This window comes from Anolis sagrei, chromosome 2 (assembly GCF_037176765.1).
Source record: "Anolis sagrei isolate rAnoSag1 chromosome 2, rAnoSag1.mat, whole genome shotgun sequence".
NCBI lineage: Eukaryota > Metazoa > Chordata > Lepidosauria > Squamata > Dactyloidae > Anolis > Anolis sagrei.
The window spans coordinates 182198510-182212776 of NC_090022.1; the positions used below are offsets into that span (position 1 = coordinate 182198510).

A 14267-nucleotide genomic window follows, 5' to 3' on the forward strand; every position below is an offset into this window, starting at 1 on the left:
AAAGTCAACATCGCCTGAGCTCTGTGAGTGCAGCATTTTTCCGAATGAAGCAGAGAATGTTTGAGGACCAGGACATCCATAGGGATACTAAGGTGCTTGTTTATAAAGCTATTGTCCTCCCAACCTTGCTATACGCCTGCGAGACGTGGACAGTCTACAGACATCACATGCAACTCCAAGAACGATTCCATCAGCGCTGCCTCCGGAAAATCCTACAAATCTCTTGGGAAGATAAGCGGACAAATGTCAGCATGCTGGAAGAAGCAAAGACCACCAGCACTGAAGTGATGGTGCTCCGCCATCAATTCCACTGGATCGGCCACATTATCCGGACGAGTGTGGAGAAGAGCAAACTACAGACCACCTGCTGCAATGCAACCTGAGCCCTGCTACATGCACAATGGAGGACCTTCTTTCAGCAACACCAGAAGCACTCCAAGTGGCCAGATACTGGTCAAAGGACATTTAATCAACTACCAAGCCTGCAAACTCTGTGTCTTTTATATGTTTGTTTGTTTGTTCTATCAAAAATGTAATACAACTGTTCGGTTGCCTGACAGATAAATAAATTATTATTATTATTATTATTATTATTATTATGGTAATATATGGTAATGGTAATATATAGTGTATGCTCTTGTCTCTCTCTCACACACACAAACACATCCTCATTTTTGCCTTGAATCCGAACAATTTGCTGTTATAATAAAACAAAAAATGTGTCATATTATCATTATCATTGTTATAACATGTCTTAGTTTAACATGAACAACATGGCTTACTGTGCCACGACAATACAAAATGAGCAGTCATTAGTAGGTCTTAACATTCCCTGCTAGTCTAACTATCAAGTTAAAATGTACGTTAAACTCTGGTTTACTAAAAGGAGAGCAAGCATAGTAAATACATTAACAAAATTGTAGAGTTCCAAAAAACTAACCAGGCAGGAAAGATTCTTCTAGGATACAGTCAATGCGCTTAAAGAGTTATGATGAAACCTGTAAGTGATGGGGCTGAATTCTAAGGACAAGAAAGGAAACAGGCCGAAAGACATCTCAATATTTTTTTTTGAATTTGGAAAGACCTGTGCATCTAAGATCATTATTTATAACCTGGATGGTTTGATGATGGATGGCTCTCATTGATTGTTCCCATGCTTTCAACAAGCCTGATTTATCAGCCCAACTGTAGGTGATTATACCTGCTGACTCAGGGAAAGGGAAAAAAATTAGTCATTTTAAGTAGGTCACATCCTGATAGTCTCAAAGGCTCCTTATTATCCAACTTTCCCTTCTTCTGTCAAGTTCTCCCACGGGCAGATCACTTCTTTTGCAGAGTCTTTGTAAGCCCAGTGACCGTTTTCTTGCTCCTCTTCTGAGTCTATGGGGTAAATTTTGTTCTCCAGAGGAATGTCCATTTTTATTTGGAAGAAGAAGCTAGGATGCAAAAGAAAATTCATCACAATTCAGGTATTTTTCAGTAAATATAAGGCACGACACAAGCAAGGATTTTGGCTATGATCTTTTCTGTTGTGGAAACATCAAATAAGACAATACAATTAATATAAATATAAATCACATATAAAAAAGTAACACGCAAGGATTTAAAAACCTATGGCCGGGCCAAATGTAATAGTTTAAAATTTAAAAAATAAACGCTGGGCATGAACAGAGGTAGGGTGTATCTGGTAAGAGAGTTTTAAAAGAAATAAAGGGAGAGCAACCCAACGAGTAATTAAAGTGCTTCTGAGGACATTTTGCTGGGGATTATTTTCTTATTCGGGGAAGGTGATGAGGAGATATTGGAAATATAGATATTGATTTATGTATAAATTGTATGTACTTTATAAGCACTGGAATGTATAGAAAAATCAGGCTCTCTCTGTATAGAAAGAATGCTAGCACACAAGCAAGCTGCTATCCAGGCACAGCAAGAGAGGGGCTGAAGAGGGGGCATGTTATCTATACATTCCAGGAGAGAGATAAGCCCGTCCTAGTGGCAACAGACTGGTAAACTAGGCTCTAAAAGGAGCCCCCTCTCCCTCCTGACAGGTCAAAGTTAGGCCCCTTGACTGATGGATGTAAGCTGCTGCTAGAAAGAAATACATAGAGACATGCCTTTTGCATGTTGGAAGGTAGAACTTGATATTTGTATGATGCTAAGATGACGCAGTGAATGATGTCAATGTATATAGATGCATGTTCTTTGTTTGCTTGCATTTGGAGACTATAAAAGCCACAGTCAATGCCTATATCATTGCTCTGGTGCTTTTGGACAGGACTCCTCACCAGAGTCCCAGCTGGAAATAAAATCCGTTCTTTTGAGACCTCCGGACCTCTCTTTGTCTCTTTTCCTGAAACCTTCTCCCTGCCATTTCAAAGGCACACTGGGCAGGCCCATAGCCAGGATTTCAATTGGGGGGGAGTGAGGTTTTTTCAGGAAGGGGGGTTTGGGGGTGCTGAGTTTCGGGGGGGCTGAGTCTGAGTGAAAGAGGGTCTACCCTAGCAAACCTTTTGTATCGTTACCCCAATACCCCCAAGCATATGGGATATATTGAGTATGGTGATCAGATCATGATATGAATAAACAACAGTTTAAATAATGCACCAGTAAGGCCTTTTCGCGAACCACCATGAGAATTTCGGGGGGGGGGGCTCAAGCCCCCCCTCCTGGCTACATGCCTGTGGAACAGCCACCTATGATAACTCTCAAAGCGAAACGTAAGAGAACAACCGACACAATACTCACTTAGATAGTTTTTTGGACTTCTGTTGCAATGGTTGGCTCAGAGCATCTAGTGGTTGCACTTTCGCATGACTCATTGCAGGACACTTGGGAGAAAGTGTTGCAAACACAGGTGAGTTCAAGCAGCCCCGCTTCAAGAACCTGCTGAGGGACAAGGCCATCCGGGACTTGGGCAGCAGCTTGCTCTCACAACTCACCACATCCTGGGAGCTGTGGCAGGGTCCTGGCTCAGAATCCATTGAGATCTCATTCCTTTCTGTAAGGGAAGGGAAGGGACTGCGGCTAGTCCCATTGGCATGCCAGGCCCTATTCATTCCAGAGGTGCTGTTTTCAGCTACACTAAGAGATGACAAGTGGTTAGTGCTGTTTGGCAGAGTAATGTGTCCAGGGCATGGGGGAGGATGACCACTCAGAACATGACAGGAAATAGGAAGAATACTGGGACAATCAGAAACACCAGTGTAAACAGTCAGGCGGTGAACTGGAGCAGTAAACTGGCATAGCTGCAGGAAAGAAAAAGAGAGCGTTTATAGCACAGCAACTTGCATGGGAATACCTTGGGAGAAAGGGATTCCCTAGCACTTGGCCACCTCACTGTTTGGGCTATCTCAACTTTGGATAATGTCCTATAATGCTTCCTACTTATTCCCATCCCTCCTAAGCCACGACAGTTACGTACATTTTCTAAAGTGAGCATTCTACATCTGTAGAGAGAGATATAAAACTTTAAAAAGTATCACTGCTGCATTTATTCATCCACACCGAACAAAATATGTTCACTTTGGGCATTTTCTAGGTCTTCCAGCATTACTCGATGACATTCTCGGGGGAAAAGTCCTTATTTCAATAGGGTTTACTATTATCTGCATCTTAGGGAACATACCACCCCTCTGTTATGTCAGCTCCATTGGCTGCCGATCCGAGCACAATTCAAAGTGCTGGTTTTGACCTACAAAACCCAATATGGCTCCAGCCCAGCGTACCTGTCCGAACGCATCTCCTTCTACGTCCCACCTCAGAGTTTAAGATCATCTGGGGAGGCCCTGCTCTCGGCCCCACCTCTATCACAAGTGAGGTTGGTGAGGACGAGGAGCAGGGCCTTCTCAATGGTGGCCCCTCGCCTGTGGAATTCGCTTCCTGGGGAAATTAGGTCATCAACATCCCTCCTCTCTTTTAGAAGGAAACTAAAAACATGGATATGGGACCAGGCCTTTGGGTAATCTGGCAGACAGACAGTGACGACTAGAATTGGATAGGATTATGACAATGCTGAATGAATTTACGGATTTTGAGCTTGGCGAACGTTGATCACTAGATTGGTTTTTATTAGTTGTATTGTATAACTGGATTGTTTTTAATTATTTTATAATTGTTGCTGCTATGTATTTTATCTTACTATGCGTATCGCTGGCATCGAATTGTGCCTTTTGTAAGCCACCCTGAGTCCCCCTTCGGGGGTTGAGAAGGGCAGGGTAGAAATGCTCGAAATAATAATAATAATAATAATAATAATAATTCGTTTGTCTAAGAACTCAGACAACCAATCTCTCTTTTCAACATCAAGGTAGATGTTAATTAATCCCTTCCTGTAGCAAATTCTTTCCCACCAATTCTCAAAGTATAATACTGTACGTTACTTTCAACTGTACAAACTGCTTTTTTTTTTGGCCTATGTATAGAAAATTCATAGGGATTGTAGACTCCCATAAAGCCTTTTGAGGTATTCAGTGACTGGGACGATCGAGGAATTCATTCTTTGTAGATTGACCTGATGTGTACCTCCTAGACAAATAATAGATGTTGTTATATTATAGGTTGAGCATCCCCTATCCAGAAATCTGAAATTGTCCATATGGATGGCTAAGATAGTGACACTTTTGGAATAATGTTCATTACACTGTACACAAACTTTGTTTCTCACACATTATTTTTTAAATTGTGGATAAAATTACCTTCCGGTTTGTGTATAAGGTACATGGGAACAATTAATGCTTTGTGTTGTTGAAGGCTTTCATGGCTGGAATTGCTGGGTTGCTGTGATTTTTTTGGGCTGCACATCCATGGCCATACAGCCCGAAAAACTCACAGCAACTCAATTAATGCATTCCATATTTCCTACCTCTAAGGAATCTCATTACATATGTATATGCAGATATAGGTATCTCAAAACACAAAATACAAATTCAAAACACTTCTGGTCCCAAGTATTTCAAATATGAGATATTCAAACTGTATTCTTTGTGCTTGAAATATTACAATTGGTTTTGTATTTTATGTTATTTTATTTTCTGATAATCTGTTGTGTTTTTGTGTTATATTGTGTTTTCTGTATTGATGGGTGTGGCCTCATGTAGGCCGCTCCGAGTCCACTTTTGGGGAGATGGTGGTGGGGTATAAATAAAGATTATTATTATTATTATTATTATTATTATTAAACAATTGGTTCCTTTTTATATTTTAGGCTACTTTAAGGATCATAGAAATATCATTTTGACAGAAAAGATGCCTATGTGTGATAGAGGGATAATTCAGGAATGAACTGAGAGATTTGAACAACCTTTGGTGTATATATCAGATTTCTATAGCACAAGGGGAAACGGGATTAATTTGAACAAGTGCGCCAAAATGAGAAATGGAAGAAACAAGAGGCTGGGGATTTACTTTTTTTTAAGCCTATCTTAAATAATGCCCTAATTAACATAATATGTAATTCATAAGATAGTTATTAGATGCCTACTGCAATATAAGGTTTATTAGAAATGCTCTACTGGAGTATTGACAAACTTGACAAAAATAATTTATTCCAGGGAATAGGCTTTTAATAGGATGGCTATGTATGTAAAACATGTACATGACTTCCATTTAAGGAAATCATGTGAGGCTTATTTCAGAATTATATTAGGTTTGCAAAAGAAGCACAGTATGACGTGCAATATAAAGCTTTAAGAAAATGAAATGTGTACATTGTTTTGCTACGGCAGTACAATGTTTGCATTCGCATGCTGTAATTGGAAATAATACTTCCTGCCTTCCTAGAAGAAAGAATGTGCAGTGATTAGGTTACTTACAGAGATGCTGATATTAGTTTATGAGCCACCGGATACTTAACTGTGAATTTATTATGAACTCTTAAAATATAAGCTTGGCAGATGATAAAAAATATGCAGCTTCTGGGTGAACATAACAATGATTTCACTACACAAATGCTGCATTACAAGTGTATGTTATTGATACTCAAGTCTCAGTAATAAGCATTTAGCTCATAGTTTCCAATTCCAGCATTGCCATTAAAGAAGGTTGGTAGCTGTCTCAAGCAACTGATTTGGGGAGCCATGAAAGAGGCAGAAAACTTGTTAGCAATTGCATTGGTTATTATTCTATTATTACTAACACTATGTAACAAAAAAAAATGGTTCCTGGTTTGAAAGTGTAACTTCCTGATTAATCGTGTAGTACTTACTTTGAAAGTAGTTGTTATACTCCAGAAACTTTGTGTTTGTGGCTGAAGGTAGTACGATTATTTCCGTCAGCCGAGGCAGTTTGTTTGTAATTTTCCTTAATGAAAATATGCAATTTTTCACCTTTCACTATGCGGACTGCAACGTTTTTGCAGCTTAATAAAAAAAAATCCATGTTTTTATGATATAACCAATTAGGAAATAACATTTATAACCCAGAAACTAAAATTGTGTTACATTTTAGGGAAAACTGCTTGTCGGATTTTATGCATCACATGCCAAAACACCTTTGCTGGCTTTGAGTGCTGTCTTCCTTGATTTGGATTCATGCTTGACAGCATCTGTCTCAGGCAGCAAGATGTCTTTGACCATCCCTGATAGTTAATGTCATAATCAGAGAATCCCTAGTGTCCTGAAACAATCTATCACATTTAGGCACTATTCACTGGTTCCTGGCAAATGTATATTTGGACAAGAGCTTGCTTAAAAGCCACATCCGTCCTTCCCCAAGTGGTACATTTATTTATTTATTTGTTTGTTTGTTTGTTTAAGGTATTTTTACCCCGCCCTTCTCAACCCCCCAGAGGGGACTCAGGGCAGCTTCCAGCCGGCACATATTCAATGCCTACAATTAAACACAATAAAATACATCAGGAGTAGCACAGATTGTGGTGCTACTACTGCTATATGCCTGTGAAACGTGGACTATCTACAGATGTCACATGCAACTCCTGGAACGATTCCATCAGCGCTGCCTCCGGAAAATCCTGCAAATCTCTTGGGAAGACAAGCGGACAAATGTCAGCGTGCTGGAAGAAGCAAAGACCGCCAGCATTGAAGCGATGGTCCTCTGCCATCAACTCCGCTGGGCCAACCACATTGTCCAAATGCCTGACCACCATCTCCCAAAGCAGTTGCTCTACTCTGAAGTTAAGAACAGAAAACGGAACGTTGGTGGACAGGAAAAGAGATTTAAAGATGGCCTCAAAGCCAACCTTAAAATCTCTGGCATAGACACTGAGAACTGGGAAGCCCTGGCCCTTGAGTGCTCCAGCTGGAGGTCAGCTGTGACCAGCAGTGCTGCAGAATTCGAGGAGGCACGATTGGAGGGTGAAAGAGAGAAACATGCCAGGAGGAAGGCACGTCAAGCCAACCCCAACCGGGACCGCCTTCCACCTGGAAACCAATGCCTTCACTGTGGGAGAAGATGCGGGTCAAGAATAAGGCTCCACAGCCACCTACGAATCCACAAGGAAACCCATCATGGAAGACCATCTTACTCGTCCAATGAGGGATCGCCTAAGTAAGTAAGTAAGTAAGTAAGTAAGTAAGATGAAACAATATCCTACCCTGGTGTCTAAGTGTCCAGTTCATCCTTCCCTTCATTCATTGTTGGCAATGAAAAACATTGGTCATTGTTCAGAGAACGCTGTAGCATAATGTGACTCTTGATATGTATGTTTGGAGTCAGTTTTGTATTTCCAGTGCCTTTCTATATAAAGAAGGACCAAGATTTTCTGCATGGAGGTGTGTATACAAAACTGAAGAGCCTCAGCAGATTTATCACAAGGAGCTCAAGGTCTGAAACGCATCAAGAAAATATGGCTAGGAGGTCAGAAATACTTTGGAGAATATACCTTGGCTTATGCCAGAAAAATTGGTAGTGGTCCATAACAGTGAAAGGATGAAAGCCCAAGGCATAGACCAGGAATGCGACTGCAGGAATAGTGCCTTTTAGACTAGTGCAATTTGGCTGGAGGGTGATTCATTTTTGGTATCCAAATTTCGTTGGGTACCCAAATCTGTTTTTGGGAGCCTCCCAAAAATCAGCTAATGGAAAAATCTGGTTTTGGCTAGGCAGATGAAAGATCCTGCCCATTAGTGGCAATGGGGAACTTACAAGGCTCCCCATTCTATTCCTGGGGCCCTTTCGTTTTTTTCCATTCAAGGGAGTCTCAGTTTGAGCAATGAGGTTATGGAAGCATGTGCTGTATGCTCCCAAATAGAAGGGGAGAAGCCATGCTCGGCAACCACATGGGCCATTTCAGGCAAAAAAACAAAAACAAAACATGGCAGTTACAGCCAGCTAATCAAGCCAAATTGGCCGAAGGGAATCAACCAAACCGAATCCGAAAGAGTAGAATGATACTTTTTCTACTTTTTTTCCAATTCAAGGATAAGCCATTTATCAGAAACTGAGGGAGTATTGGGGAGGAGTATTGGGGCAATCACCACATGTCTCATTTTCCTCCAAACATAAGAATGGGGTGGGCAGTCCCGTCCTTATGCCAGGAGGGCAACCTGAGGATGACCTAGGCACTGCCTCGTTCCCACCTAGTCCCACCCTTGTCCAGGCCCTCTCCCTCAAGGGCCCATCCTACCCAGCATGTGCCTGGCTGCCCTCCCGGCCTGGCCCACAATGTGTCCCCAAGGCAAAAAAGTTTGTCCATGCCTGATCTACAGAAGCAGGATGTTAATTTAGCGGTGGGGATACTGCAGTCCTGCAAATGTTGTTGAATTACAACTCCCAGTATTTTTCACCACTGCTTGTGCTAGCTAGGGCTGTTGAGATATGTGGCCCAACAACACCTGGAGAGGAGTACCATTTCCATTCCAATTTAATTCCTTGATGCACTATAAAATCCAGGCCAGAATCTTGTTTTTTTTTCTGAAAAATTGTCAATTACTAACTTGTGCCCTACCTTGCTTTTTGTTTTGCAATGTATTCCAATTAAGATGCGTTATATGTTTCGTTGTTATTTGTATATAATGATATGCACAATGATGTGCAAAATAAAAAAAAAAGCATTCAGGGAATGAGAAACATTCAGGCATAAATATATAAGAAAATGAGAAAGTATAAGATATGCTATATGTTTCATTGTTATTTGTATATAATGATATGCACAATGATGTGCAAGATAAAAAAACAGCATTCAGGGAATGAGAAACATTCACATATAAATATATAAGAAAATGAGAAAGTATAAGATATGTTATATGTTTCGTTGTTATTTGTATATAATGATATGCACAATGATGTGCAAAATAAAAAAAACAGCATTCAGGGAATGAGAAACATTCACACATAAATATATAGGAAAATGAAAAAGTATATTTTAAACCAGGAAAAGCAAAATACTCGGTTTATTTTTATATTTTTAAATTGTACTTAATGTTTCTGTGCATGCAGCTGTAAATTAATGTTGTTTTCTTGAACACTGTTTCCACTTTGCATATCACTTTGTATGTAAATGGATTTGGATCAATCCCAATTAAATCAAAGATAGAATAGTTAAAATTTCTCCCTAGTGAAAATTGTGTATGCTTGGTTGCAGAAAAACGTCAAAAGAGGGAGCCTGGCAGAATTAATTTACCTTATTCTTGTGTTTCCTTTCTTTGTATGCCTTGTCCTTTGGGCACACAATAGTATGTGTTGATGCAGTCCAAGGTGTTCTACTCAAAAACACAGTTCTGGGAAGAAAGGATTCCACTTTGAATTGCAACCTCTCTTCGCTATCTCTTGCAGATGGTGAATATTAAAGCAACAATTGTTTTGAGGAAAGGAATAACTTTTTCCCTTTTCCTTCTTAGTGATTAAGCCAAGAAATAGCAAAAGCAGAGTCAAACCTGCTGATTTAGCTATCCTGCTGGTGTGATGAAAACAAATGTGAGAAGACACAAAGACAAATGTGAGCAATTGGCTGCAGGGGGAGGTGAATTCATTAATAACATTGATCAAGTTAGAGGAAATAATGGAATATCACAAGGCACGTTGATGTAAGCCAGCAGGGAATGATGTTTGACGTGTATCCAAGGGTAATGCAAAAATTTTGACAATCCACACTGTGAGAGAAGTGTAATAATTTTAGTATTTGGAGGCGGTGATGTATGGTTAAAAAATCATACGCATTTTGTTTCTATGGTTTGATTTACTTTCAAGTCATAATTATTCTGAATTATGTATATCGGTTAAACTGCTACAAACATGATAGAAGATAAAGTTCAGTTCTGTGGCTAAGATCAATATAGGGGTTACATAGCATACAATAGCTGCATAGCTCTGTTGTGGGTGAATTGCATTGTTGGCATACCACTGTGCAAGCAATTACATAACTTGGGTCATGTTGATCTATGATCCCATTGTGCAGTGGTCAATAGCTGTCTCCACCCAACTCCATCCCAGTTCAAAGCATGCATTTATGGAATGCCTTGAAAAGTGAGGCCTCCTGTGTGGTGGTTAAGCCTGTGGGATTCCACTTGCGTCATTCTTATCAGGATGCAGCCCTAATAAAGGCTACATACATAGGCATATGTCACCAATAATCATCTAGCCCAGTGGTTCCCAACCTTTGGTCCTCCAGATGTTTTGGACTTTAGTTCCCACAATTCCTAACAGTTGGTAAGGTGGCTGGGATTTCTGAAAGTTGAAGTCCCAAACAACTGGATGACTAAAGGCTGAGAATCAGTGCTCTGGCCTGTATATAATTTAAACATGGTATTAGTTTCATCAATTGTCCCTGATTTCTTGTGTTTTGAGGAAATAATCACAGAATTATAGTGTTGGAAGATGCCACTAGGGCCATCCAGTCCAACCCCCTATCATGCAGGAGTACACAATCCTCCATAGCATAATCACTTCATCTAGTCCAGTGGTTCTCAGATGTTTTTGGCCTACAACTCCCAGAAATCCCAGCACGTTTACCAGCTGTTAGGATTTCTGGGAGTTGAAGGCCAAAAACATCTAGGGACCCAAGGTTGAGAACCACTGATCTAGCCTGTCTCACTCTAGGTCAGGGGTTCTCAACCTTTTTTCTGACCAGGGACCACTTTGATCAGGGACCACTCTCCAACATTAGTACCAATAGGGTTACGAATCGGTTTTTGGTCAACTTTAGATTCGGTTTGGTTATTTGGGGTGCTGATTCAGAAAATTGCATTGGGTAGACCACATCAGCTCTTGTTTCTGATACAGAACATACACCATCTAGTAGTCACCATCTGCTTGCCCACAGAAAAACATATTTAATAATCTAGAGCTGATGTGGTCTATCCAATGCAATTTTCTGAATCAACACCCCAAATAACCCCAGGAACAGGGCTAAAAACAAAGACAGTAAGAAAAAAAAATGGTTGGGCTGTGTTATTATCCATGTGTCTCGTGGACCTGATTTTTGGTCTCGTGGCCCAGCCCACAGGTTGGGAACCACTGCTCTAGATCATACTATTATAAAGTATCTATATCCTTTTTATTTTTTTCTCATAAGGTGAATTAGGAGGGCTGTGAGTTTAAGTGCCAATTGATTAACATATTCAACAGCAGTTCAGACTATGGAAGTCCGCCTGACAATGAAAGCCTTCTTCTGAAATACTTCTCCAGATACGGCCATTTGGTGAAATGAGGCAATTGGCTTTGATCTGGAGCCATTAATAATTTTATTTATTTGGGCATCCCGTTGTATATATAATAGAAAAGTGAGTCACAAATAAGTACATATATACATACATTGAATTAAGTAATGAAAAATGTATAGCCAAAGCCAAGAGATCAGTTCCATCAATCAGGAACAGGATGGCTTTGTCTTGTAGGGCCAAGGAGTTTACTTTTTGGCTGCTGAACGGCAGTTGTTCCATCGTGAAAGAGAAGGACATTTAGGCCACCACACTATAGGAAACAAATTCAAGTGCCCTCTTGTTCTTATACACTAGTTTACTATACGACTATCTTTGCCTGGAATAGGACTGTGAGGTAGAGATGCACAGACTGATATGCTTAAATTTTGTTCCTTTCAAGAAGGATACATGCTGATACATGTATCTGAACGTATCTCCCCTTACGAACCACTGAGGACTTTAAGATCATCTGGGGAGGCCCTGCTCTCGGTCCCAAGCACATTTGGCAGGGACGAGAGACGGGGCCTTCTCAGTGGTGGCCCCTCGGCTATGGAATGCCCTCCCTAGGGAAATCAGATCTGCTCCCTCCCTCTTGACGTTTCGGAGGCAAGTTAAAACGTGGCTGTTCGAGCAAGCGTTTACAAATACAGAGTAGCCAATATAGGAAATCGAATGAACTGACAATGGAATTGGACAATGCTTGAGAATAATGAGACGCTGATGATGTTGCATTTATTGTTTTTGTGATGTCTTATACTGTTTAATGTTTTTTATCTATTATGTTTTATGTATACAGATTTGTTGGAAACCGCCTTGAGTCGCCAATTGGCTGAGAAAGATGGTATACAAATACAATAAATAAATGCATATTTAGAAGAAAGTTCCATTAAGCTCAAGGGGACTTACTTCTAATTCAAGGTGAACAGGATCTGATTATGTGTACCTAGGGTAAGGATTTAAAATGAAGGTCTTCTGGAAAATATTAGGCACTGTAATTGCTACAAATGTAGCTAGTAGAAGAACCTAGTTAAACCATTCAACTACATTTTTAGAAAAAGGTATCTTATGATCAAAACAAGCAGCAAGATGTAATGCTGACACATTAAGTAGATGTCTACTTAATTTGGATCTTTTCTTCAACTATGGTTGTTGGAGCGCTCTTTTTCAAGCTTTTCCCTTTACAGATTCTCATTTGTACTGTTCATTCACCAGTATTTTTGTCAAAAAAGAAAGCCGAGCCAAACCAAAATGATAAAGGCACAAGCACGAACAAAATAAAGACATGTGGGAAGCAGACAAAGACATGACAGACAAGCAAAATGATAGTTTCACTTTCTAGTTTTATTCAACCAGAGGGAATAAAAGAAAGAAAATGTGACAAATCTGGGTGGCGAAGAAAAAAAGAGCAGCAATCTGAAATTCCAGCGGAAGACCATTGCTTTTTTGGTTAACATGATGCGAAGCCTTGAGCATTTAACAGAAAATGGAAATAAAAGCAATGACTTCATACATATGCATTGACATTGTTTTGTACAGGTGGAAGACAGGATGACATCAGAAATCAGCAATAGGCATACAGTTTTGTTGTTTCCTTAGGTTTCAGAAGTACATTCAAGGGCACCCTACATTCCAGGCTTTAGGATCTTAGCTGAACTGAGAATGGGACCTAAAATTTACCCAGGACTATCCTGCTGTGATGCATTGCAGGAGGAAGTCAACAGTGGTGAGCAAATGGTCTTTCAAAGCAGTTCTGGGACTGGTGAATTTTGCCATGGGGCAGCAGAACCAAAGGGAAGCAAACAAGCCCATCCATGAGTTGGGTGATCTTGGGAGGAGGCACTTGGAGGTTGAATTCTCATACTTCCAAGGGAAAAAAACTCACAATTGGAAGATGAATTTGGCTTTGCTTCTTCCATCAGCCAAGGAAGCAGTTGCTGAAGGGTTTCCTTAACCCAGTGGTTCTCAACCTGGGGTCCCCAGATGTTTTTGGCCTACAACTCCCAGGAATCCTAACAATTGGTAATCTAGCTGGGATTTCTGAGAGTTGTAGGCCAAAAACATCTGGGGACCCCAGGTTGAGAACCACTGCCTTAACCCATCCATGCAAGCAAGAACACTCAACTCCAATATAAAGTTGACATGGGATTGAAGAACTAGGTCACTGCTCTATAGCTGAGGCAAGAATTGCTGGTTTATTCAGCACTGTAGTTTGTAGACTGCAAGGCCCCCAGAATACAATTTAAATACTACTGCTTTAGTCTGTTCTATGGCCCCATGTTGGTCATGATAAACTGAGAGTCGGAATATTTTAATGACCAAATCTCCATAACTGAGAGTTGAATGGAGCTCTGCTGTCACTCTTAAATTCACATTTTCTCATGGCCTCTTGATGATGGTATTCTAAATTTGCTACCATCCTTTTGTTTCCTGAAGTTATTCTGGTATCTTGCAAGGAATGATAAAATGTAGGGACAAAAGAGCATGCCGGGGAACAGATGAATCAAATGAAAGGTACGAAGTGTACAGCTGAACTAACCTCATGGAAAAAAATAGGTTGGGTTGTGTAAGCCTACTGTGAATTTATATGATTCCAGTCCTGTTGCTCATAAGCAGATCCTGGAAAATTTCACTTAATTCCTGGCCTAGAGTTACTTTATGTTGACCATTTTA

General features: G+C 40.3%; 1 protein-coding gene across 2 annotated transcripts in view; it reads right to left on the reverse strand.

Annotated features, from left to right (window-relative positions):
• Positions 1–615: 615 nt before the first annotated feature.
• Positions 616–14267, reverse strand: part of RGS9 (regulator of G protein signaling 9) — a 115496-nt gene continuing 101844 nt past the window's right edge. Inside the window, exons 18-19 of one of the 2 annotated variants that reach the window (XM_060763047.2) lie at positions 2749–3248; positions 616–1436 (exon numbers count right to left, since the gene is read on the reverse strand). In XM_060763047.2, coding sequence (XP_060619030.2) covers positions 1277–1436; positions 2749–3248 — 660 coding nt within the window. In that variant the 3' untranslated portion in view covers positions 616–1276. Of the gene's footprint in view, positions 1437–2748; positions 3249–14267 lie in introns of those variants that run through there. The other variant, XM_060763052.2, reaches the window with a different exon arrangement.